This window comes from Dreissena polymorpha, chromosome 8 (genome assembly GCF_020536995.1).
Source record: "Dreissena polymorpha isolate Duluth1 chromosome 8, UMN_Dpol_1.0, whole genome shotgun sequence".
Classification (NCBI taxonomy): Eukaryota; Metazoa; Mollusca; class Bivalvia; order Myida; family Dreissenidae; genus Dreissena; species Dreissena polymorpha.
Genome location: NC_068362.1, coordinates 76,746,405 through 76,773,251, shown reverse-complemented (window position 1 = coordinate 76,773,251; position 26,847 = coordinate 76,746,405). Strand labels below are relative to the sequence as shown.

General features: G+C 34.3%; 1 protein-coding gene across 1 annotated transcript in view; it reads left to right on the top strand.

Annotated features, from left to right (window-relative positions):
* Positions 1-1,864: 1,864 nt before the first annotated feature.
* Positions 1,865-26,847, top strand: part of LOC127841477 (inositol polyphosphate-5-phosphatase A-like) — an 82,096-nt gene continuing 57,113 nt past the window's right edge. Inside the window, exon 1 of the mRNA XM_052370302.1 lies at positions 1,865-2,121. Coding sequence (XP_052226262.1) covers positions 2,059-2,121 — 63 coding nt within the window. The 5' untranslated portion in view covers positions 1,865-2,058. The remainder of the gene's footprint in view (positions 2,122-26,847) is intronic.

The window sequence follows — 26,847 nt, the reverse complement described above, 5'->3', positions numbered from 1 at the left end:
CGGTAGTAGACCCCAATTAAATAAATGTCAATCTAAAGAAATATATATTGCTGGTGACACTGTTAAAGCAGAAAAATGCATACGGTATTTGGGTGCATATTTAGACGAAACACTAAATTTTAAAGAACACATCAAAATTAAGTGCCGTACAGCCTTGTACAACTACCTTAAAATAAAAAAACATAAGGAAATACTAAACAAAAGAAGCAACAGAAATACTCGTTTTGTCTTTGGTAATATCCCATCTGGATTCTTGTAATCTCATCTTGTATGGAACAGCTCAATGCGAAATAAACAAAATGCAACGTATCCAAAACATGTGTGCCAAATTGGTACTCGGCCGACAGAAATATGACAGTTCAAAACATGCCTTGTATGAACTACACTGGCTACCAGTAAAGGCTAGGATACCATTCAAATTACTGACCTTCATGTATAATTGTTCTGTTGGTCACGCGCCAAAATACCTTACAGAACTTTTAAAAGAAAAAGTACCCGCACGTAACCTACGATCTACCGTCTCGTATGATGGATGTTATGATGTGAAACGCACAAAGAGAAAAACTTTCATGGACAGGAGTTTCGGAGTTGTTGGTCCGAAACTGTGGAATGACCTACCATCAAGCATTCGGACTTCTGTCTCAATAGACATTTTCAAAAGGAATTTGAAAACATTCCTCTTCAGAGACTTTTACAACCTATTTTAATTTGAATACCTGTGATTTCAAAACAAATCGAGGCTTAGTTGTACGGGCTTATTTGTCCAACAACCATGACTCGGAGGACTAAGAAATTAAAGAATTGTGCGGGCTTCTTTGCTCGAAAAGGATATTTATTGTACAAGTGACCGGTAACCAAAAATCATTAGGGCTTCTTTGCTCAATGATTGAATGACATCATCCAGCGGTCTTTTAGTCACGCTTAGCCCCTCTAATTGTGTCGTATAGTCACAATGAAATTTTAACCTTCAAGTTGTGTCTTGTAGTCACACTTGGTCAGTTTATTTGTGACTTGTAGTCACAATAGTTCAAATAAGGTTAAAACCCAAAAGAAGTGTCCGTGAGGGTGACAGGCGACCGGTAGCTGCGGGATCCGACAGCCAGGGTGCAGAAATATCCTTTCACGTATCCTTTCAGTTCATGAAAAACAGTATCTTTATGTTGCCAAAACTTTGCTCATAATATCATTATAATTATTGTCTTAACCCTAGTTATATCAATTTATTACATATTTTATTTTTCCTGTGTTTTAATATCGTAGCCTGTATTGTTTTATTGCTTAAGTTTCTTACAGCATTTTTATTTATATTACACATTTTTAGATTAATAATTCTTTAATTAATTCTGCATAAAAGTATCAATCACTCTTATTTTAATCAATCGTATGTATATTTATATGTTTTGTACAACGCCATTGAATATAATTATATAAATAGGCGTTTCATCAAAAAACTTTCAAGTTTCAAGTTATGTACACGTGAGAAGATCTTCTGCGGGCGACTCACGCCCCGGTCGCGACGCGCACGCTCCAGCTGCTGACCGGGTAATACAGTGATTTTTTTATTTTTTATTTTTTTTAATCACAGTTTATTTACAGGTCATACCGGCCTCTTCACGAGGTCTTTGAGGTCCGACCTGCCATGGGTAATACAGTGAAACGTCCGAAGTTCGGTTTTATACATTGTGTCACACCGGTCTTAAAATAACGTAGTGACGTCACCATTTATGTATAGCATGCGGTTTTATATAGAGCTCTGTTTGGCACCAGTCATATCTCCATGCGGAGGTTTGCGGACATTTGTTACCTGTAAAGCCGCATTTTATACAAGTTATTAATACAAGTTGCTTCCCTTGTAAAAATTTATAAACACAGGGGGCGCAATGACAGAGCGAACGGAAACCCACAAACGTCTATTTTTTTGTTAATTATCTGTCAATTAATGTGCCCCTGTTAAGCGAACTATGACATAATTAGTGACTTAAATGCGTTTTAATTATAAACCTCTCTCAAATACGAAACGCATTTATTTTGCATCGTGTATGTGTCGGAATAAAAATAATGGAAGCAGACTCGACCAAGTTGCTGTTGGTCACAGCCAATGTTGGTTCCATTTTTGAAGATGTAAGTAAACCTTATTTCTTTGTACGAAAAAGTATCAACAATGCGACTGTTGCTATTATTGTAATCAAATTGTAGTTGTAAGGATAAAAAATTTTTTAAAGGCATACTAGGGACATATATGCATGGGTAACAACCAGCCACCTGCAGCCCATTGTAGCCTGCAGCACAGTTGTCTAGCAATACTTAATATTCAAGGAATATTCACTTGCATCTAGAAACCATCTTCATATATCAGATAAATAATTTAAAGTACAATCTAGGTTGGCGCTAAGGAAAAAAAATTAGTAGCCAAATTTCAGCACTACGATGACGACCCACATTATAAACTTATTTGCTCAATGAACGACATAATCATTATCATGAATCTATAGGTATCAATAATGACTGTATTAAATTATCAATGAAGACACATTTAAATAAATTATTTGTTACGTGAAATCAAATAATTTCATGTTTTTTTTTATTTCCATTTATATTTATTTTCATGCACTGGCATAAACTGTATACAATGTTAGAACTTTCAGATATGCCCCGGTCTTTGATTGGGTGGGTCTTGCGTAACTCCTATTCGCCCCCTCCCCCCCTTCTCCCAATAATTTTTGCCGTAGTCTGGTGCTTCTTAATTCTTAAAAAATACATTTACTGCAATGTATTCTTGAATTGACATATTTTTCCATAGTTGCAATATATAATTTATTCAAACGTACCGGTAAATTTGTAAGTCTTAAATACTCCATGTACTGAGCGGCTAGGCTATTTTTAGTTACACATCGTCTGTTTTTAAAAAGCATGCTTTGCATGCGTAGAACTTGACATTGCAGACGACAGCAATAATTTCGCGCTCTTTCTTATAACACGGGTTCTACATGGCATACGGTATTAATGCATAGTGAATAGTTATAATCAGGTGGCTGTAGAAAAACGGTGTAAATCAGTTCTACAAATAGACATGATAAAATATACATGCACTGGATTTAATTTGTTACCGCATCAAATTATTAACGGGTTTTGTTTTTCACAACTTACTCGCCGTAAGTAAATTTACACTGCTCACCAATTGCAATTAACTTCTTAATTAATGGTTGTTTACAGTACGGTAAATAGGTGTGATGATGATGCCCGAAACCGCCTTTAATGTACTGCTTTATTTACCGGTTTTATATCACATATTAATGCTACAACTGTGATTCATTGTTAATAAACCTGCGATAAACGCTTACTCTGTGACCAACGTCAATCAAAAATAATAATCGCTATATAACTCCGCCTCCCTAAACATTCTCGTAACCGATTGGACGTTAAATATCACAGTTTGGCGACTGGAAAGTTACCCGAAAATTTCCCGTGATGCATCTGTCAGCATACATGACTGTGTTATGTGGCTTGAATATACGACAAGGGCATCCGGTTATCTCTTATCAGTGGACTATCTATTACCACCTGGAGCTTTTATGGCGATTACATGTGGAAATCGGTACCGAGTTCTCTTTAAAAGTAGGGAATATTATATACTTATAGAGAAATAGCAGGGTATTTTGCAATCGCCATTTTCATTCACATTTTAAACTTTAATCGCCAGCTGAAAGAATCAATCGCCTTTGGCGATTTTGGCGATCGGAAACGCTAACATAGGTACAATCATATTCAACTTATAAATTGATCTAAAAAAATTCAAATATTGTTATCCCCACCCTGCGAATTGGAGCGGGGGATTATGTGGTTATCTCCACCGTCTCTCTGTCCGTCCATCCTGGCCACTATCTCTTCCTACACTATTAGCACTAGAACCTTGAAACTTAAACACATGGTAGCTATGAGCATCAAATCAAATCAAATAAATTTTATTTTGAGTCGGCAAGACAATAACAAATAACATAAGCTGTGAAGCTTTTGAACCGACTATACAACAAATGTAAACAGTAAAACTAGAGTAAAGAAGCTAGTTAAAAGAAAGACAATTACTTGGGTATTAAAATACAAATACATAATCAGAAGAAATACAAATACACAAACAGTCGCTACAATTTAACTATTTTAAGGCATACAACACAAATTAGACTACTTCCTTACTTTCCTGCTGGTATTGCACTAGGAGGGGCAATTTAAGGCATGATATTATCATTATCATGGCACACATGGGGTTAAATATGTTTAAAACAAACAAATCAATGTAAGGATGTAGATTAGCTGGACCAGCAGCAGAGTCAGTGCAAGAAGTTATTTATAATGACCAGGGAGTAATAAAGCATCGATGGAAACCAAAAGCAATATAAAGCAAAGATAAACGTACATTTGCAACCACAAATAAAACAATATGAGAGTTTAAAAGCTGTGTAGGAAGCTGCTGATCTATTCCTGTGGATAGGACTAAAAACTGCAATAAGAGAAAAGGAAATAAAAAACTGAACACAAAAGTGCGACCCAATAAAACTTATCTAAGAACGAATATTATCTCAAATCAGATTTGGGGTGAACTGATCAGCAGCTTTCTCACAATAAAACAAGTAACATAGCGAAAAGCAACACAACTATGAGCAGGCACAGGCAAATTAATATATTAAAGCAAAATTAAATACAAAAGCAAAAATAAAATACAAAAGCAGAAATAAGGACAGCACAAGCAGCCGAAGAACAAAACAAAGAAAGCAGTGTGGCATGCCGCTCCAGATCTGTGTGCCAGCTATGCGAGCCTATGTGACATTGCATGCTGAGCATTTACATTCTTTACCATTCCAGTGCACAATAAAGCTCTTAAATTGATTAAAATTGCTCGCTTTTCTGAAGCTTTCTGGAAAGGAATTCCACAGAACTGGAGCCGCATGCCGGAAACTGCTACTACCATACTTTGATGACTTAACCTGGGGAATCTCTAATAAGTTGGTGTACCTGAAATGGTAACAAGAGTCACGTTTAAACACTAGGTCATTTAAAACAGGTGGTGCCATGTTATTTATAATTTTGAAAGTTTCAAGTGCCATAGATCTGATTCTTCTGATATACAGGCTAGGTAGATTTGCTTTACTAAGTAATTGATCATAGGAACTACAATAATCATCATATACAAAACGTAGCGCTCTTTCCTGTATTTTTTCAATTTTATCTGTATTACGTTTACCGCAGAAATGGTTAAAGTTAAAGGGCAAAAACTGAAATTTGATAAAATCAGGGCTCAGCCTAGGTTCAAACTTGAGGGAGAAGTGACTTCTCCCTGAGCTGAAATTAGGGAGAAGTGAGGCCACTAGAAGGAGAAGTGATTTCCGTTCGGCGTTTAATAAAATTTTCGCTTGTTTTATACCCCACATTAAACCAAGCCTAAGTATCATCATAAATGACAAACAAATACTATTTTCAAATTCAATAAATCCTTACATATTAAGTCACATAAATCAATTCATACAAATAAAACTTGTGATTTCCATGTGCATCATAAAAATAAACAGTACTTTAATAATGCAATGACAATCCAAACCCTATTTACATCATAATGTACATGATAATTAGTAAGTGATTTTTTTCACCCAATTGGGAACAAGTCCGGTACCAATGCCATCGGAAATTTTACGCGCCATGAAATCACCAAATTGTGGTAAAAACGAGTCAACAAAACACAATCTTAATGCATGGGACATATAGTATATCTATTACTGTTTATCCGAATGTATACATATCCGAAATATGTACACTTGAGAATGCCTTACCTGTTTCATTTAATAATCCAAATTTTCCTTGTTGTTATCTGGTTTAACAAACCTTATTACACGTACATGTTTGTTAAATCCAGTTAATGCTTTCTCCATTATTAAATCACCATTACTTGTAATTTGAATCGCCAGCTTTGAATTGAACGCGGGTTAAATGTTACAATACATCTGCCATTTGCATTGTCGAAGGTCATGAGTCATGACGTAGCAATTTTATTCTACTCGGATAATTTATGTCTAATCGAGGAAATGTGTTTTCTCAATGTCTATTGTGTAGTATTAGGACTTGTTAGTATAAAAATGAACTGTGATTCCAGTTTATATAAGATGGGTGTTACTCGTTATTATCGGTGGATTAACAAACTGACAAAACTCGCTGGACTTTTACAGTAGTGGATCTACGTAATTAATAGACCTTTGATCAATTTTGTTTTTCTTTAATAAGTTTTCCGACTTTCTTTAACCGTGCCGTCTGCCAAAAACCTGTAATTATCGAATGGTCAATCAATTATCACGTAATCATTAGACAACTTACAGCACGCGCAAAGAGGTTGCGGTATATAAAATAAAGTCGTTTACGTATGGATACGGTAGATAAAATTATGGAAATTAGCACTACAGTTTGCACGGGTGGGTTGTTAGTTTTCGTTTATATGGTTATGAATTAATGTCTGACAAAATGAATTGCACATCGACTGGATAATTAGTGTTTATGAGTTTTGAAACACGAAACAAGTAAACAGTAGAACATACTAGAATAAATCGTATTCATATTTACTGCTGGGAATGTGTTGCGCGTGTAAACTTTTTTGAGCGTAAATACATTTCTATATCGACGTCATTTCATCGCTCAGGTAAACTACTGCATATGTATATACAATGCGCGCGTTCTCATTGGTAACTATCGATGTTAATGTACCGCTTAACTCCGCCTACAAGGCGTGTACTAATTAGGCTTGCAGAACAGAGAACTATCCAAACTGTCGGCGAAATGACACTCGCTATGATCTTTTGATCTAAACCGTTATTGTTTGGAGTGAATGCCCATGTATGCTAGTTGCCTGGATAAGATTTCACAGCAGTCGATCTTTTGCTGTGATAATAAACTGATAACATAACAAGCGTCATCGGTGACTTTATGACATGTGAAAATAGAGAATTTTTAGATGAAAAAGTTGAGAGAAAAAAACGTCAATGTTGTAAAAAAGAAGGCGAAGTCAACTTCTCCTTCATGTAATTTAAGGGCGACATTATTATGTCCCAGGCGAAGATGTCGCCCACGTCGCCCTCACGGCCGAGCCCTGAAAATAAATGAATGAAAAATGGTCAGTCTACTTAAGCGACAGAGATTTTTCCCTATTTTCTTCAAGATATTAAAGGGGCCTTTTCACAGATTTTGGCATTTTTTAACTTATTCATTAAATGCTTTATAATTTATATTGATAAATTTAAACATTGGATCGTAAAAGCTCCAGTAAAAAATCAAGAATAAAATTAAAAAAAGGAAAAGAACATTGCCCGGAGCAGGTTTCGAACCAGTAACCCCTGGAGTCCTGCCAGAGTCCTGAAGTAAAAACGCTTTAGCCTACTGAGCTATTCCGCCGAGTACACATACTTCACGTATTTTATACCTTATATAAGCAATCTTCTTAGTTATACCAAATTTAACGACAAAAACAGAACTCTCCGAATTATTCAATCGTTTCGCGTTGCAACGCTTTGTAATTTTTAGGTTTTATAGATGCATATAATGGCTATATTAAAGCATGGTAAATGTTCAGTATTACTGTTTCCTCACAAATATCATAACTAACACGAAAATTTGCGAATCTGAAACAACTTTTTTCAATTTTGTCAATTTACCAAAGCGTGAAAAGATCCCTTTAAGTTGCTGGGCTGCCTTACTGCATATACTACTAATATGACTATTAAAATTTAAGTTGGAGTCCAAGTTTACACCAAGGAGTTTGACTACATCATCACATTTTATGTTAGCATTTCTTATATCCAAAGAGGGATTTCTTGAAGAAGTTCTTTTTCCTACAGCGATTGCTTGAAACTTGTCGGGATTGGCTTGCATACAATTAAAAGTAAACCAGTCTATTAGAATATTGCTCTCTTCTTGTAGAACATTTACTAAATCATCAAAATTTGAGGTACAGTACGATAATGTGTTGTCGTCAGCATAGTTATAGAGTGTACCCTTATGAATGAAGTAAAATATATAATTTATAAATACATTAAATAGGAGAGGACCGAGTATAGAGCCCTGTGGCACGCCCTTGATAATCTGTGCCCATGAACTTACTGAGCTGCCAACTTTAATTTGTTGTTTCCTATGGGAAAGGTAAGATGTTAAGAGGTCGATTGAGGTTTTAGAGAGGCCGTAACATTTTAATTTACATAAAAGAATATCATGAGGTAGGCAATCGAAGGCCTTAGATAGGTCCATGAGAACAGCAGCGACATATTGGTTAAGAGTCTAATGCAGTTTTCCAATCCTCGACAAGTTTCAATAGAGTTGTTTGGCATCCATGTCCTTTTCTGAAGGCACATAAGAAATTATTGAAAATTTTATCAAAATGTAATGTAAGTTGGTTTGCAAGTACTTTTTCAAAGATTTTTGAAGGAGCTGGTAGTATGCTAACAGGTCTGTAGTTTGATAAATGTGTATATGTGCGACAGTGCACAATTTGGAAATTTGATAAGACCCCTGGGTCAAAAGCTGCGGTGTGGGGATACGCGTTGGCTGCTGCCGCGTGATTTCTAGTTAGAGTCTGAGTTTAACAACATTTACTGACCAACAATCTATTCATACTGGCAGATTTGACAAATATGTCATGCATGTTTATAAACAAATTCCAGATGGCACTAATCAGGGCCCTCAATCTATTAAATCTGCCACCGAATTTCGGCGGCAGTCCCCCACCTGAAAAGTATTAATTTTTTTCCCCAAAACTGATTTTTTCCCCTCAGAAAATGATAAAACTAAACAAACAAATCATTGATTTATAGTTGAATATTTACCGTTTTTCGTGCACTGAACTACTCTACTCTAATTTCATTCTAATGGAATTGGTGGTATGTAACCTTAATTGATTAGGCGTTCAAAAAAACATCGAAAAAAAAACACCCAGACGATTAAGAACGGCCGGAAGGTGAAGGTCAAAACAACATCATGTCTCATAACAGCAAGTCTTATTGTAAAAAAATCAACAGTAAAACATTCGCCAAATGTAAAAAATTTGATCTGTTCAATCAACAATCCCTTGCCCAGTCAGATGCAGATGCATTTTGTTCCACTAGTACTACTAGTCATGATGGTAGTGAAGATGCCATGTCTGTTGATATGGCCTCGGTATTATATAAAAGATTTAAATAGGAGCATGGATCTTTTATTTTAAATTATTTAAAGAAAAGATATTTAGAATAGTAAACTGCTTTGATAAAGTTCCTGTTCTTGCATTTTTTTGCTGTACAGTGAGTTCATGTATTAAAGGGAACACTACTATCGAATATATTAAATATTATTATACAGGCATTAATTTTTTTTTGCCCAAAATTACAGCCTATATTCAGCTGCTTCCCAATTGCAAAAAATGACGTTTTTTTTCCAAAAATTTGATAAAAAATTCCCAAAAAAAGACAAAATTTTCCCAATAAAGCCAATAAGATTACAATGTAATTTAGCAATAATTTCGAACGTGTGCCGATCGAGCTTGTCAAGTCGTCGCTGAACGACAACTGACTTACGTATTGTTCGCGAATTTAGCCGAATACGATTTTATGTTGCTATTTACATCTCTCTCTATTGCGGAAGATACCGACGATTATCGATGTATACCGATTGTAAACGCCTGTTTTTACACACGTCCAAGATGGTGGCAAGCAGACGAGAAATTTGCGATGAGCGGCGAAAATGATAAATAACATTCAAATTAACAACGGATATCATATGGTTATTGCGTAAAATACGTTTGAGATAAAAAACAACAAATATTTATTAGAAATCTTCACAGTGAATGTGCATCACGGAAATCAGTGTTGCGAAATTGGAGTTAGTCTACCGGTACTCACAAAGTTAATGCATTTAAGATGTGTATTGTTCGAAAATGAAAAGAGACAAACATGATATGATTTATATGTTAGTGGATCTGTGTATAAACAGATTCATATGCATATTCTGCTTTATTATGTTTGACACGCTTTACAGTTTACTGAAATAGCATTGAACGGAGGATGTCAAGTGCAAGATGTTGAATGGTAAAGAAATGAAATAAATTATTTTAACTCCATTTAATACATCATTGACATAGCAAGACCTGTAAAGCGTTTTGTGTTTTTTTTTAATATTTGTTAAGGTTTTCACCATATGATATTTAATTTAAAAAAAAATACTGAATTAAATTCTTACTGTTAAAGAGGTTATGATTAAATGGTATATTTAAGAATCTATATATATTATTGCAAGTTCAATATGCATGTGGCAGGATATTAACTTAACATTGTCTTCATTGTAAGAACACATCAAATTAGCACTTTGTAATATAAAAATGTTGTCAAACATACTTTAATAATTTTAATTCTGTTCTTATAATCATATTTATAATGTTTCCCAATTTCATGGTTTATCGCGCTAATTTTCCCTATCCAAATGGCACAGGCTGTAACAAAAAAAGCAAAAAAAATCACTGACAGGAAGATGAAACCAGTGTTATAAATATTCAAATTCCCCCATTTACAAAAAATTCCCCCCTCCTAAGGGCTGCATACCTCTTCCCCCAAAGTAGTGTGAGGGCGCTGCTAATGAACTACTATGAGTTAATCTGAACAGCGAGTTTAATTACTGGGTTTTAGTGTATAAATATGCATAACTTAAGTCAATCTAAAAGATAACCTTTATTCGGAGAAAGATAACCAAAGTCAAATACCTTGGCTTAATCTTATCCAAATCTTACACCTGTTCTGATATCTATATGTTTATACAATCGCCAACTAAAAAAGATATCCTAAAAATAGCTAAATTGAAGATAACCAAAAGTTATCCAGATTAAATTTATACAATCGGCTGCTGGTAAGCTGCAGTCTGGTCATGATGGCCTTAACCCATGACCACCATAGTCTATGATGGCTCATTTAAGCCAAGACTATGACAGTCAAAATTGTCCTTATAACTTGTAATGTCTGAGCTGTGAATGACGTATATTTGATTAAACATTAATTAATACAATTTTAAATGTAAACATTTACAGCGAATTTTTTGCTTCATTGGTAAAAGTACTAGTACCAGCCCCATAAGGAAAAATTTGCACATAACAACTTACATGTATAGCAATTACATTACTCGTTATCTGCATGATTTTACTGCAGGTATTTAATGCCTATGAGTGCTATTGCTCATGAGCTCTCATTGGCCTATAATTGATTTTCCAATACAATGATGCTCCGCCTTTAGGCTGGCTTAAGTTGGGTAAAGAGATACATGTAAAAGACAGAGGATTGGTAATCGGCTTTCGGAATATTTGGAGACTCAATATAGGGACGACACTTTCCGCCTACACTTAATTTTCGATAAGGAGAAACTTCCTTTAAATGAAAAATACCATTAAAGCGGAAAGTGTCGTCCCTGATTAGCCTGTGCGGACAGCACGGGCTAATCTGGGATGACACTTTACGCACATGCATTATGCCCAGTTTTCTCAGAATGCGACACTAATATAAACTTAGCGAGGCTAGGACTCGCAAAGTACTAATTGAAAAAAAATTACTGAACTACTTACTAGCATGTTAATGATGTTTGTATGTGGTTAAACTACAATTGAAATTGTTTAAACTTTATTAAGTTGTTAAAGCTTAAATTGTTCAAAGACATGCAATTTGTCAAAAGATATTAAATTTAAATTCAAAATTGTTCTACTTATGGTAAACAGTAATTAATGAAACATAAATGTGCATTTATTTCAATAACTTAAAACTTTTGAAATTTTGAAAGTTCTCAAGTTAGCCCGTGTTATTTAAGGGGTGTTGCTGCAGTTTTGCTGATTTTTTTCCATCTAATAACTTTTGCTCAAAATTTTTATTCAAGTTTTACATACAAATACTATATGAAAAAAGAAATAAAAACATGGGGTCACCGGCCTTGTTTTGATTTTATTCACCATTATATAACATGTACTTTTTCATTAAAGGGGCCTTTTCACAGATTTTGGCATTTTTTAACTTATTCATTAAATGCTTTATATCGATAAATGTAAACATTGGATCGTAAAAGCTCCAGTAAAAAATCAAGAATAAAATTTAAAAAAGGAAAAGAACATTGCCCGGACCAGGTTTCGAACCAGTGACCCCTGCAGTCCTGCCAGAGTCCTGAAGTAAAAACGCTTTAGCCTACTGAGCTATTCCGCCGTTTACAAATTCATAATGTATTTTATACGTTATATAAGCAATCTTCGTAGTTTCAAAAAATTTAACGACAAAAACAGAACTCTCCAAATTATTCAATCGTTTCGCGTTGCAACGCTTTATAATTTTTAGCTTTTAAAATCGTCAAAAGATGCATATAATGGCTATATTAGACCATGGTAAATGTTCAGTATTACTGTTTCCTCACAAATATCATAACTATAACGAAAATTTGCGAATCTGAAACAACTTTTTTCAATTTTGTCAATTTACCAAAGCGTGAAAAGATCCCTTTAAAACTGAAAAATCTCTAATTGCATAAAAATGATTAATAACCTATGAAATTGGCAACATGTAGATATTATATAAGCTAATAACTATCATATACCATTTAATTAAACCACAAACAACCAAAAAAATGGAGAACACAAGTTAAATTTGAAGTAATTTAATTTTTATAATTTTTATGTCACCCAAAAAAACATCAATTTTTTACTATTTTAACCACAAAAATGGAATTTAAAAAAGTTCTATCTAATAACTTTTTGCGAAACTGCTCGAATATGTTCATCTACGTATTGTTATCATAAGACAAAAATAAAAAAAGGGGGTCACCGTACTTTTAACAGAGATTTTTTTGTTTAACTATCCCTACCGTCTGTGTCAAATTTCTTACAATACAGCAATTAGGCGAAACCCAAGTACCGGTGCATAGACTGTTAGAGATATGCAAAAAATTATATATTGTTTACAATCTCAATTGGGATCACAACGGCTTACTAAAAAACAACAACACTAATACAATATTTAATCACAAACATAAGACCATACAGTATAAAACTCGACCTTAATCATCAATAACAGGGACTTGTTGACAGATTTCGGCATGTTTTAAAGTTTCTGATTAAATACCTAAAATTGATTAATGTAAACAGCAGGACTAAAGAGCTCAAGGAAAAAAACAAGAATGAAATAAAAGAAAGAAAAAAAGAATTTAAAAAAGTTAACCGCACCTGGGATCGAACCACTGAGTACCTAGTATGAACCTACTCGGTCATTAATTTGTGATGATTCTGATAACAGAACTATTGGGTTGTGATAATAGCATCGGTGTTGCTATAAATATATCATCGGTTAAATAAACTGCCGCAACACCCCTTAATACCAAGGTTGAAAAACAGATAAAAAGGATAATTAATGATAGCATTGTTGACAGCACAGGTGGTTAGCGTGCAGCTTTGATATTAATTAGTGAAAACATCATTTTGAATGATAAATAATCATATTATAACGAAAAATTAACTTTTCTGGAAAAAAAAAATTCACTATCAAATATATATATAACAAGGTATGCAACTCAAAATCAGCCCAAAACGGGGTGCATCGCTTTGAACAGCCATATCTTCATCAATTGTGCAGCGATTTTCACGATCTTGGTCTTATTCAACGCAGAAATGAATTTCCTTTCTGGAAATGTATATGTCTTGCAATATTTTTACAAATGCTGGGTCAAGTTCTAAGAAATAACACGATACACAACACGCATGACCCAGTTGACAGTGATCATGCATTCTTTATGAATGAAATCTCCAGTTGTAAAGACACACCTCCGCATTGGACCAATGAAATCACTCGTATGTTTAAAATGTCAGTTAGTTGAAATGTATGTAAACAAAGGTTTCAAACGGCGCTGGACAGTTAGTCTTGATGCATAATGTAACGACAAGAACGATTATAATGTTTTTTCATACGTTTTATTGAATTATGGTATCGAACTACATGAACTTTGTAGGGAAGTTGCCCTTTACTCTGTGAAGATTTTAGTCTTAAAGACAGCATGATCACTGTCAACTGGGTCATGCGAGTTGTGTATCGTGTTATTTCTTAAAAGTTGACCCAGCATTTGTAAAAATATTGCTAGACATATACGTTTCCAGGAAGGAAATTCATTTCTGCGTTGAATAAGACCGAGATCGTGAAAATCGCTGCACAATTGATGAAGATATGGCTGTTCAAAGCGATGCACCCCATTTTGGGCTGATTTTGAGTTACATACCTTGTTATATATATATTTGATAGTGAAATTTTTTTTCAGATAAGTTAATTTTTCGTTATAATATGATTATTTATCATTCAAAATGATGTTTTCACTAATTAATATCATAGCCACATGCTAACCACCTGTGGTTGACAGCTGGTGTTATCTTGTGTGTAGGCGTAATTGAAACAATGTATCTAATTAGGACAAGGACATGTCCTAAATACAGATTAAGCCATTGGCACATGACATACATGATTAATGAGCAACCTGAGTTTAAAATAATGAACATGCAGTCTTCATGCTAATTTTTTGATACCACTAGCCCTTGCGGTAATTCAGAAGGATTTTTTCTATGCCCGAATTACATTTCGATAGCCCAAAAAGTATCATTTTGTTTGGTGGAAAGTACCAAATTTAGTCATAAATCTAAACAACAATCAATGCATATCATTTTAACATTTATTTCTCAAGACTACATTAACAACATTGACCAATGATTGCAAAAGCATTATTTTCAGACATTGTCACATCATCTTTGTCTACATGTATGTCCTATGCATCATTATCACTTCCATTCCTATGCATCTGAAAAGACACTTCTATTATTATTGAAATTGACTGCTTAAAATAAAAGTTGACTACTTTATATACATTATTTTCGTTTAAGCAGTCAACAGTAAGAAAACTTTAAAATGTTTGCATCAGAATGCAGGATTCAGCTTCAATTTTAATCCCTGTTACTGCACCCACGAAATCATTTCATTACATCCCACACTCCATGTAATTGTATTGATAAACATGTAGATGCATCAAAGCCCCCCATTATTGCCTTTGGAAAGGTAACACATTCCAACATCCATGGTTGTTGTATCCATAGATAATATGGCATTGATATATGTCAGTATGTTTATGGCTATTGTTTTATTTAATTAATTATACACTATACAATAACACAGACAAATTGTGTTAGACTGAGAGTGTATTACAATTACCGTTAATTAGGGCTGCAACAATATACCGGTATATCGGTATATATCGCAATACGCAATCCGCATATTGTATTGCGATATGATTTTCATCATACCGGTACGAAAATTTTACAAAAATTCATTCACATTTCGTCCAGAAAAGCCATCCGAAATAATGACAAAAAGGTAAACAAAACAAAGCAGTGTAAATTATTTTTTACGTAAAAATGGCATTCTAAAAAGTGTATTATACGGAGTAGCGTTGTTACATGGGAGCATTCATTCGATGCTTTTGAACAGATTATCGTTGAATTAATTGCGCACAGCTGTAAATGTTTCGTTTGATTCTGATTTGAGCATTATTTGTAATCCGAATTTCGGAAACACGCTTCCAAATTTGAATGCTAACGCGACAATAAAAAATTATAGCATCAAATAAAAAGTGCTTTATCCTTTGTCTCAATAAAAAGCGCGCGAAAATTATACAGACATGTAGAACGTCGCATGGAAAGTATGGGTGTATTTTGTGTTGTATAAAAACGGGAACATCACGTCAGCTGAATTACGAGTGTTCAGTGGGAAAAACGCCCCGGTTGGACGTTATTTCATCACATCTTTAAATAGTAACAATTGCAAAAATGTATTTGATACTTAAGAAAATTTGCGAATGTTTGTGTTTCTTATTATTCTTGAGCACATTTATAGTAAATATTTACCTGAATTTGCTTTAAAATTGGAATTTATGGGATTATCGGGTAATTGGCAAGTTATAATTTTGGTACAAGTTAGCAATATATTGCGATATATTGCAATACAGGTTTTTGAACTGACAATATATTGCAATACGGTTTTTGGCGTATTGTTGCAGCACTACCGTTAATTCACAACAGCTGTTGTTATTGCATAGATGATTCACACCCTATGTCTTGTTAACCCTTTGCATGCTGGGAAATTTGTCGTCTGCAAAAATGTCGTCTGCTGAATTTCTAAAATTAGCATTTTCTTCGATTTTTTTTCAAAGAATACTATCAGAATAGCAAACAGTTTGGATCCAGATGAGACGCCACGTTCTGTGGCGTCTCATCTGGATCCAAACTGTTTGCAAAGGCCTTCAAAATTCGGTTGCCGCACTGAAAGAGTTAATACAACTTGTAACACTGAATGGAAAATCAGTAGACAATCAAATGGTTGTTTTGAAAATAAATTGATGGGATTTCCCTCCTTCAAGCTGATTTCCTTCTTTTCAATTTCAAACTTGCTTTACAAATAGTTATTAATTTTGATTGGTCTGTATATAGGAATAGTTTCATTGAACTCTATAAGAGTGGGTGAGTGGCTTTTTTCCTCCCCTGAGGTGATTCCTAACTCACACTCCTGAGAATTAGATATGAGCCACGCTCTGTGAAAAGGGGGTTTAATGCATGTGGGTTAAGTGTCATCCCAGATTAGCCTGTGAAGATAGCAACTTCATATTTGGCATGCATGTGTATCTCATGGAGCTGCACATTTTGAGTGGTGAAAGGTCAAGGTCATCCTTCAAGGTCAAAGGTCAAATATAAACCTCAAAGCGGCGCAGAAGGGGGCATTGTGTTTCTGACAAACACATCTCTTGTTTCCATTTGGAATGGGGCAGAATACCAGACCTGATTTTGAATGAAAAAAACACACTGTTTCTATGATCACTCTTTACACACCCACATCAAAGCAAAAGGTCTTAATTCTTGTTTAAGCCAATTGGATTGTTCAATTATAAATGTTTCTTCTTCCTTGTAAGCTTTGGTACTTCCATTAAACATTCAGCTCACATCTCCTGACATAATTTTTACTTGGACATTGGTCTCATTGTGTGGACTGAAACTTCTTTAAATGGGCTTATGAATCCAAACTGAAAATGCTTTCACCAGGTGCATCAGCATTTGTTATATTTGGCATTCACTTGAATGCAATTTAACATGTGCTGAACCAATTGATCAAGGCATTTAGAGAAATAATTTAAAAATGCAGAATAGTGTGATAATGCTTTACCTGGGATATTAATTCCCCTGGAATTTGAGTTTGAGATGAAAGATTTAGTTGTCTTCAATTTATTTTGCACTCAGAATGGCAGACAAATAAAGAATGATAGGCATGATTAAGAAGATGATTCCTGTTCACATATCAGACCTTCCTGAGAAAGAGAGATATACGGATGAAACCTGACTATAGCTGGCAATGTCAGGTTGTCTTGTAAAAATAAACTCTTGTTCCATGTTCAAAGTTCAAAGTTATGCAACCAGCATAAAACTAGAACAGTCTGTAGTAAGGTCTTTAATTAAATTAAACTTTCTAAGGGACCACACATGTGTAAAATAGGTATCTAAGTGGTAAGGGTTAATGAAGGTCTTAATGAATGTCAGTGGATGATGCTTCTGTCATTAGTGATCTGTGCACCACATGCTCATTATGAGCTTTTGTTATCATTTGCTGTCATTTGTTTGAGTCTGTTGTTATCATTTACCTTGTGAACACTCTAGAGGCCACCTTTATTTCCCAATCTCCATGAAACATGGTCAGAAAATTCGTCCCAATGATATTTTAGCAAAGTTTGGAATCTGGGTAAAAAACTAGGTCACTAGAAGTCTGATTCTTTGCTGATTCTTAATTGTAAATGACGTTGCTCTAAAGATTTTCAAAGGAAGGCACAAGGTTCACTGAGTGTCATTGATTGACAAATCACCAAAAAACTAGTTGAAATGGGAATAACTTCAAACAATCGTGGATATCAATCAGAATGTAATTCCAGTTTCCAGTTGGTTAATGAAGATTGACGGTCCTGGTAAGGCAACTTACTTGTTTAAAAAATATTAAACAATGCATCCTGTGGTAACGTGCTGTTAAGTAAGACAGTGACAAAATGCTGACGATATTGTGAAAGTATAAACATTTAGCAAAAATTGTACACAGTGATCATGAAACAAAATGAAGAGCGTTATGAAAATAAGCCCACTTCCCATGTAATCCTGTTAATGTTAAATGTGCATCCTTTTATAGCTGCTAAGTGTAGTAAACATAGTTACGAAGTTATTCATTTAGAAAATGTCATGCAAGCATGGTTGTCATAAATCAGTCAACAGAATTTTCCCCCTCTCCCACACCACCTCAATCATGCCCCCCCCCCCCCCCCCCCCCCCCCCCCCGATATGAGCCATTTATATGTAGATAATTATGAAGACCTCTGCAAATTAGGCTGACGGTATGAGCTTATTTCAGTTTATTGAAGTTTGTGGCCAGAACTAGTAATCTGAGATGAATTCATGCCAACTTATCTAACCCTGTAGCTACTGAATGGAACATGTGTAAAAATTTATAGTTGAAAGGGATTTCAATAGACGCAAAATTCTGCGTTTTGACACGAGCAAATTAAAAATGACTCGTTTTTGACGCAACCCTTTTTTCTGCTGTGCGTCATTTTGACGCATTGAAAAATTGACCCATGCGTCAGTCAGTTAACATCTCGAGTTCCATGGTAATAAATTCCACTGTGCTTCTAATTGAAATTAATGTTTCAGTATTTGAAACTCGGTCTATAATCGAGGGAATACCCCGGACGTTGTTAATCTTATCTCATCTCCTCCAATACACATGTCACCTTCTAAATAGTGCGTGCGCATTAACTGGGTAATTAGCAGCAGCGATTACGTGATTATTGATTGACCATCCGATAATTGCAGGTTTTTTTACAGACTTGCAGGTTTAAGTAAGTCGATAAAAGTAATTAAAGAAAAAACAAAATTGATCAAAGGTCTATTAATTACAAAGATCCACTAGTAAGTCCAGCGAGTTTTGTCAGTTTGTTAATTCACCGATAATTACGAGTAACACCCATCTTATATAAACTGGAATCACAATTCATTTTTTATACTAACATATTTCGGACATGTGTAGTATTCTGATAAACAGTAATAGATATACTAGATATTCCATGCATTTTTATTGTGTTTTGTTAGAAAAGCTATCATAGGGATGATGATAATATAATGACGATAAATATGTGATGAAAAGGTGCTACCGGTACATATCTTAAATTACTTAAATGTGTTAAAAGACTTAAATGTTTTAAAAGGAAGTAGATTTTAATGTACCAATTCATTAAAATATGTTGTGTTTTTTATCATGGTATTGTTATTTAATAAAGCAATATAACTTTTTAAGATATTATGTTACTCTAAGAGCATATTTTTAATTAAAAAATTGAATAATACAGACAAAAACACAATTAACGCGCTTCAAAATTGACCCCAGCATTTTTTAATTTGACACCTCAAAATTTCAGTCCAGGGGTCATTGACTCCTGGTTTTTAAAATCTATTGAAATCCCTGGTTGAGTCTTATACAGGTATTATATTTCCATTCATAATATGCTTGAGCCTATACAATGAACTTTTATAGAGTGAGATAATACTTTATGCAGCTTGAAAAATAATTTATACCAAATTCTTGCTCTCATTTTGTCAGGTTAATAAATATTTACATGTACATGTAGTATAGGCATTTTGTTGGTTTTGTGAAAAAGGGCTAATTTGTTTTAGCAAAGTATATTTTCATCACACCCTTGAAAACAGGTAAGGTCATGACTTGACCATACTGCAGCTTTGGTTTCTGTAAACTTTATTTTGGAGGCAAAATAGAAAGGTCAGGAGTTTATTCAAATGCTCCTGTAATGATATCTGATAATTACTTATATTATGTCCTGAAGAATAAATTTATATTTATGCCCCCCTTCGAATAAGAGGGGGTATATTGTTTTCCACATGTCAGTCGGTCAGTCGGTCGGTCCGTCCGTCCACCAGATGGTTAACGGATGATAACCCAAAAACGCTTACGCCTAGGATCATGAAACTTCATAGGTACATTGATCATGACTGGCAGATGACCCCTATTGATTTTGAGGTCACTAGGTCAAAGGTCAAGGTCACAGTGACTTGTTCTTGGATGCAGTTTAGGACCACATTTGCAGATTATATTATGTACTGGTGTCGTGGGGTCTCTGTCGGTCCACCAGATGGTTTCCGGATGATAACTCAAGAATGCTTACTCCTAGGATAATGAAACTTCATAGGTGCATTGATCATGAATGGCAGGTGACCCCTATTGATTTTCAGGTCACTAGGTCAAAGGTCAAGGTCACAGTGACTCGAAACAGTAAAACTGTTTCCGGATAACTCTAGAATGCTTACGCCTAGGTTTATGAAACTTCATAGGTACATTGATCATGACTGGCAGATGACCCCTATTGATTTTCAGGTCACTAGGTCAAAGGTCAAGGTCACAGTGACTTGAAACAGTAAAATGGTTTCTGGATGATAACTCAAGAATGCTTACGCCTAAGATCATGAAACTTCATAGGGACATTGATCATGACTGGCAGATGACCCCTATTGATTTTCAGGTCAAAGGTCAAGGTCACAGTGACAAAAAACGTAATCACACAATGGCTGCCACTACAACTGACAGCCCATATGGGGGGGCATGCATGTTTTACAAATAGCCCTTTGTTATAGACAATCCCAGAAATCGATTACCTCCCGAATTACCCGCCCCTGAATACTCTCGCGCGCCTTCAAAACGGTACTGAAGAAATAAATATGGACCTATATATGTGTGTATAGGTCCCTACGCACAACAAGGAAGCGAAACAGTTTTATCAAATATATTTGAGGATTTAAATAGTTTCTGTTATCAATCTGACAACCACATAATAGTTCGTGTTTTTTTTATAAATATTATTTACGTAATTAGTAGAAATAAGGTTCATTTGCATTCGTTTAAGAGTAATAAAACACAGCATGGACATGGTGTAGGTCCCTGGCATGAATAAGGTCTTGATTGTCATTAAACATGTTATTTAAAGGTGACGCGTGATATCTTATCTTAATTTCGGTATCTACACATGTGCAGACATGTGGTGTCACGGGCAAACCCATAAACGCTTTTAATCCACACTTGGAACATCGTCTCCCATTTAGCGAATTCGTTCGCGCCTTGATTGCTGATGTTTTTTTCAAGAGATGTGTGTTGGTGTCATTAAAAATCCGTAATTAAAGTAAAATAAATCACTTATTGTGTTCGCGTTTTTATTTTTTAAGCGTAAATTTAGACCGTTTTACGAAAATAAATTTAATAAAGACATACGTTAAGGAAATCTAGAGAACACAATTGGAACTGTTTAAGTTTATTTAAGGCTCATGATTTTTCATGTTGAACATTTCAATCGTGAAATAAGATGTTATTAAGAAAATTTAATAATATTTCAGGCAACATGTAAAACGTTATTTAAATAGTGATATAAGAAAGTTGTAGACAAAAGCTGATATGTCCTTTTCAATAAAAAAGTATGACATATCCTGACATCTTACACAGTTTTGCAAGCGAATAACTCCGATACTTGTTCATTTAAATCACAAAATTCATTTCCAGCTAGACATTTTTGTATTAGCTTGAGAGCGATTTTTAAATAAAAGATTGTTAAAAACCACTTTAGTTTTAGACTAAACTAGATACATAATTTAAATTTTAAAAAATCTCTTCCTGAAATCTTACAGCGTTTCGATGTAATAAAGATTTACGGAACAATTTTAGAATCACAAACTTCATTTCGGCTATAGATTTGTATATTACCTTTAAAATGACACTTACAAGGGAAATATTAATAGCGAAATGGTAACTGTTTAGACAATCAAAGATATGTATTATTCAATAAAAGAAGTCGTCTTCAGTCTTTAATCTTACAATGTTTCTTAATGAATATCTCCGGAAAGTATAGAAAGTACGACATTTAATAAGAAATAATATAGGCTTAAACAAAGGCAGATATCAATATAATTGTCTACATCGACCTTAAATCTATCTTATTAATATCAAAAATCTATAAAAAAATATTTTGGTCTGAATGGATGTTTCCAATCTTTATATATTGATAGATCTTTGTTAATATCTCCGGCACTATTTACGCTAAAATCACAACGTTTACTTCAGACTTTAGATATTTTTATGCCTTTATAATTATGCTTGAATAATTTTATTCCATAAAGAAATAATTAAATTTTATACAAAGGCATTACTGAAAGGTATGCTTAAAAATGCCAACTCGGCCTTAAACATTACGTGTTGTCACTGAATATTGTTGCAGAGGCACATATTTTATGAATCTATCGTGTATATTTTTTATTAAAATTATATTGATTTACGACCTGATACATATCGACACTTGGTTTCACGATTCACTTGTTTTCAATCCTACTGTGCGAAGTCATAAAGTACTGTTTATTGGAATAAAGCGGGTGTACACTATGATAACGTTGTAATCTGTTAAATTCTTCAGTACCGTTTTCAATCGCGGGTTACGTAATAGCCAATAATTGGCGGCGCCCATATTATCGATTCTGGGATTGTCTATATGTTCAGATAATGCAAAACACTTCATTTTGTGCATTATGACGTAATGTATATTTTTTTCAATAAAGTTGTGAGTAAATACATAGCATAAAGAAGCCATGCATATTTTACCTAATAAAGACTGAATACATGTGAGAAGTTAAGCATTTGAAAATTGTTTGTTTACTTGAAGATGAAGATGTTACGTATGTTTGTTATTTAATGCGTAAATCATGCTCATCAAGTATCCATTGTGGAAAAGACATGTCAAATCATGTTGGAACAAAATTAGAAATTAAATTTTTGTTTTAGTGTTGCTTTAAGCTATTATGTAGTCCTTTTGATGAATTATAATCCTGTGTTTAGCTTCTGATAAAAGCTGATTTTTTTTTTTGTTGAAGTGCACAAAGAATTTGGAATAGCTTTAGTGACTTAACCCATTTATGCCTAGTGGACTCACCCATCCTTCTAAAGTGGATCAATTTATTTCCAAAATTAGGGATGTCTAGTTTATTTATTTCTATATTTAGCATATTTCTTGCAGAAATTCCTTTAAGCAAACCGCGCAGACCCAGATGAGACGCCGCATCATGTGGCGTCTCACAGTGATTTTTTTTTGCCCAAAATTACCGCCAATATTCGTCTGCTTCCCAATTGCAAAAAATGACGTTTTTTCCCAAAAATCTGACCAAAATTTCCCAAAAAATGACCAAAATTTCCCAATAAAGCCAATAAGATTACAATGTCATTTAGCACTAATTTCGTAGAACGAGTGCCTATCGAGCTTATCGAGTCTTCGCCAAATGACAACTGACTTACGAATGTTTGGAATGTAGCCGAATACGATTTTACGTTGCTATCCACACATCTCTCTCTATATTGCGGAGGATACCGACGATAGTCGATGTATCCCGATTGTTAACGCCTGTTTTTACACACGTCCAAGATGGCGGCAAGCAGGCGAGAAGTTTGCGATGAGCAGCAAAAATGATAAATAACACTAAAATTAACAGCGGATATCACATGGTTATTAGGAGATAATTTAATGTGTGTGTCAATTAACGCAAAATACTAAGTTTGAGATGAACAACAACCATATTTTTTAGAAATCTTCACAGTGAATGTGCGTCACGGAAATGTGTTGGGAAATTGGAGTTAGTTTATTCACATAGTTAAAGCATTTAAGATGGGTATCGTTCGAAAATGGAAAGAGACAAACATGATTTGATTTATATGTTAGTGGATCTGTGTATAATCAGATTCATATGCATATTCTGCTTTATTATGTTTGTCACGCTGTATAGTTTGGTGAAATAGCATTGAACTGAGGATGTCAATTGTGCAAGATATTAAAAGGTAAACAAATGAAATGTATTATTTTAGCTCCATTTAATACAACATTAACACAGCAAGAACACTAAATCGTGTTTGTTAATATTTGTAAATGTTTTCACCATATCATATTTTACTTAAAAAAAACATCCTGAATTAAATTCATACTCTTAAAGAGATTATGATTAAATCATAATGGTACATGTATATTGAAGAATCTATAGATTATTGCAAGTTTAATATCCATGTGGAAGGATATTAACTAAACGTTGTAAGAAGACATGAAAGCAACACTTTATAATATAAAAATGCTGTGAAACAGGAACTTAGCAATTTTTATTCTGTTCTTATAATCATATAATAATGTTTCCCAATTTCATGGTTTATCGCGCTATTTTTCCCAATTTCATGGTTTATCGCGCTAATTTTCCCAATCCAAATGCCACAGGCTGTAACAAAAATAAATAAAAAAATCACTGTCTCATCTGGGTCTACGATGTTTTAAAAGGCCTTTTTTCTAGACGCTCCAGGCATAAATGGGTTAATGACCCTGGAGGAAACTCTGTTAATGTACCGGCCACCTGAAAATGTAAATCATAAACATGGAAGATTATTCTAATGTTTACTGACCTACAAGTATCCATAAATTATTGTAATGGTTTTCACTTAGGGCATAAATCAGTTTAAATCACTCACAAATATGGTGTAAATAGTTTTGAACTTTCCTGACCATGTTGCCGGAGTTTATCATCTGTAATAATTTCTTGCTGGGCCACTAACAGCCCTAAAGTATAGACAGAAGATTAATTGGTGTTTCTTTATGAAAAACATATTTCACAATAACAAGGGTGATGATAACAACACAAATTGTTGTGATTGCCACTTCTGTCCTTTATTATTTAATAAAATTTGATCTAAATTTTTATAAAATTGCTGTTTTAATTAAATTAATGTTAATGTTTTCTATGTTAATGTAACGGGAAATGAAAGGCATAATATCAATATAATGTCAATAATAAATGTTATTAGCCGGATTTTTTTCGAAAAAATCTCGGCTTATAGATTGATGTTGTCGGGCGGGCGGGCGGGCGGGGTGGCGGGGGTGGCGGGGGTGGCGGCGTGCTCGAAAATGTTAAAGTTCTTATTTCATGGTATAACTTTGGTATGCTTGGACCTAGAGTCTTCAAACTTGACATGAAGGTTGGCCAGGATTAACAGATGACCACTGGTCATTTCAAGGTCATTCATTTGAAGGTCAAGGTCACTGTGACCTTCAATATAAAAAATGTTAAAGTTGTTATAACTTTGGTATGCTTGGACCTAGAGTCTTGAAACTTGACATGAAGGTTGGCCATAACTAGTTAGTAACCACTGGTCATTTCAAGGTCATTCATTTGAAGGTCAAGGTCACTGTGACCTTGAATGTAAAAATGTTAAAGTTCTTATTTCATGGTATAACTTTGGTATGCTTGGACCTAGAGTCTTCAAACTTGACATGAAGGTTGGCCAGGATTAACAGATGACCACTGGTCATTTCAAGGTCATTCATTTGAAGGTGAAGGTCACTGTGACCTTCAATATAAAAATGTTAAAGTTGTTATAACTTTGGTATGCTTGGACCTAGAGTCTTGAAACTTGACATGAAGGTTGGCCAGAACTAGTAAGTAACCACTGGACATTTCAAGGTCATTCATTTGAAGGTCAAGGTCACTGTGACCTTGAATGTAAAAATGTTAAAGTTGTTATAACTTTGGTATGCTTGGACCTAGAGTCTTGAAACTTGACATGAAGGTTGGCCAGAACTAGTAAGTAACCACTGGACATTTCAAGGTCATTCATTTGAAGGTCAAGGTCACTGTGACCTTGAATGTAAAAATGTTAAAGTTCTTATTTCATGTTATAACTTTGGTATGCTTGTACCTAGAGTCTTCAAACTTGAAATAAAGATTGGCCAGTACTAGAAGATGACCACTGGTCATTTCAATGTCATTCATTTGAAGGTCAAGGTCACTGTGACCTTAAATGTTAAAATGTTAAAATTGTTATAACTTTGGTATGCTTGGACATAGAGTCTTCAAACTTGACATGAAGGTTTGCAAGCACACTTAGATGACCACTGGTCATTTCAAGGTCATTCATTCTAAGGTCAAGGTCACTGTGACCTTGAATGTAAAAATGTTAAAGTTCTTATAACTTTGGTAGGTAAAAATGTTAAAGTTCTTATTCCATGTTATAACTTTGGTATGCTTGTACCTAGAGTATTGCATTGACAAAAACACGAAAGGTACTTTCCTGTCATTTAAATAAAAAATCCGGCTTCAATGCGGTCATCTCCGACCGCGGAACTCTTGTATTAAATGGTCACATAATTTTACTTTGATATTCAAGGTTTTACAAGAAAGTGGATGTTCCTGGGAGGAGTCGTTAGAAGGATATAGCACGCATATATAGCATGACTCCATGTACCATTTCAGCTTTTTTTCCTTCTTCATAAAGTACTGTAAAAGGACAATTTCCCAAAAGGAAAAAATACTCCAAATTTACATAATTGCTGTCCAAAAAATTCCCAATCAGGGCTTTTTTTCCTTCTTTGGGACCCGCCGAAAATCGGCCCTTTCCCCCGCGGATTTTTTGTTCCCCTCAGCAGGTGAATTTTCCCCCAGACTTCATTTTTTTCCCCTAAAAAAAAATAATTTTTTTATTTAACTTTTAATACATAAGTTAACCTGATCCAGTGTAGAAAATATAGCATATTGCATAATTAGATTATCTGTTGCCTTGAATTTGTGTTAAAAACAGCAAAATATGTTGAATAGATTATTTAAGACTTTCCATATTCTCCCAAAATCCGGCATTTCGTGCGATTTTT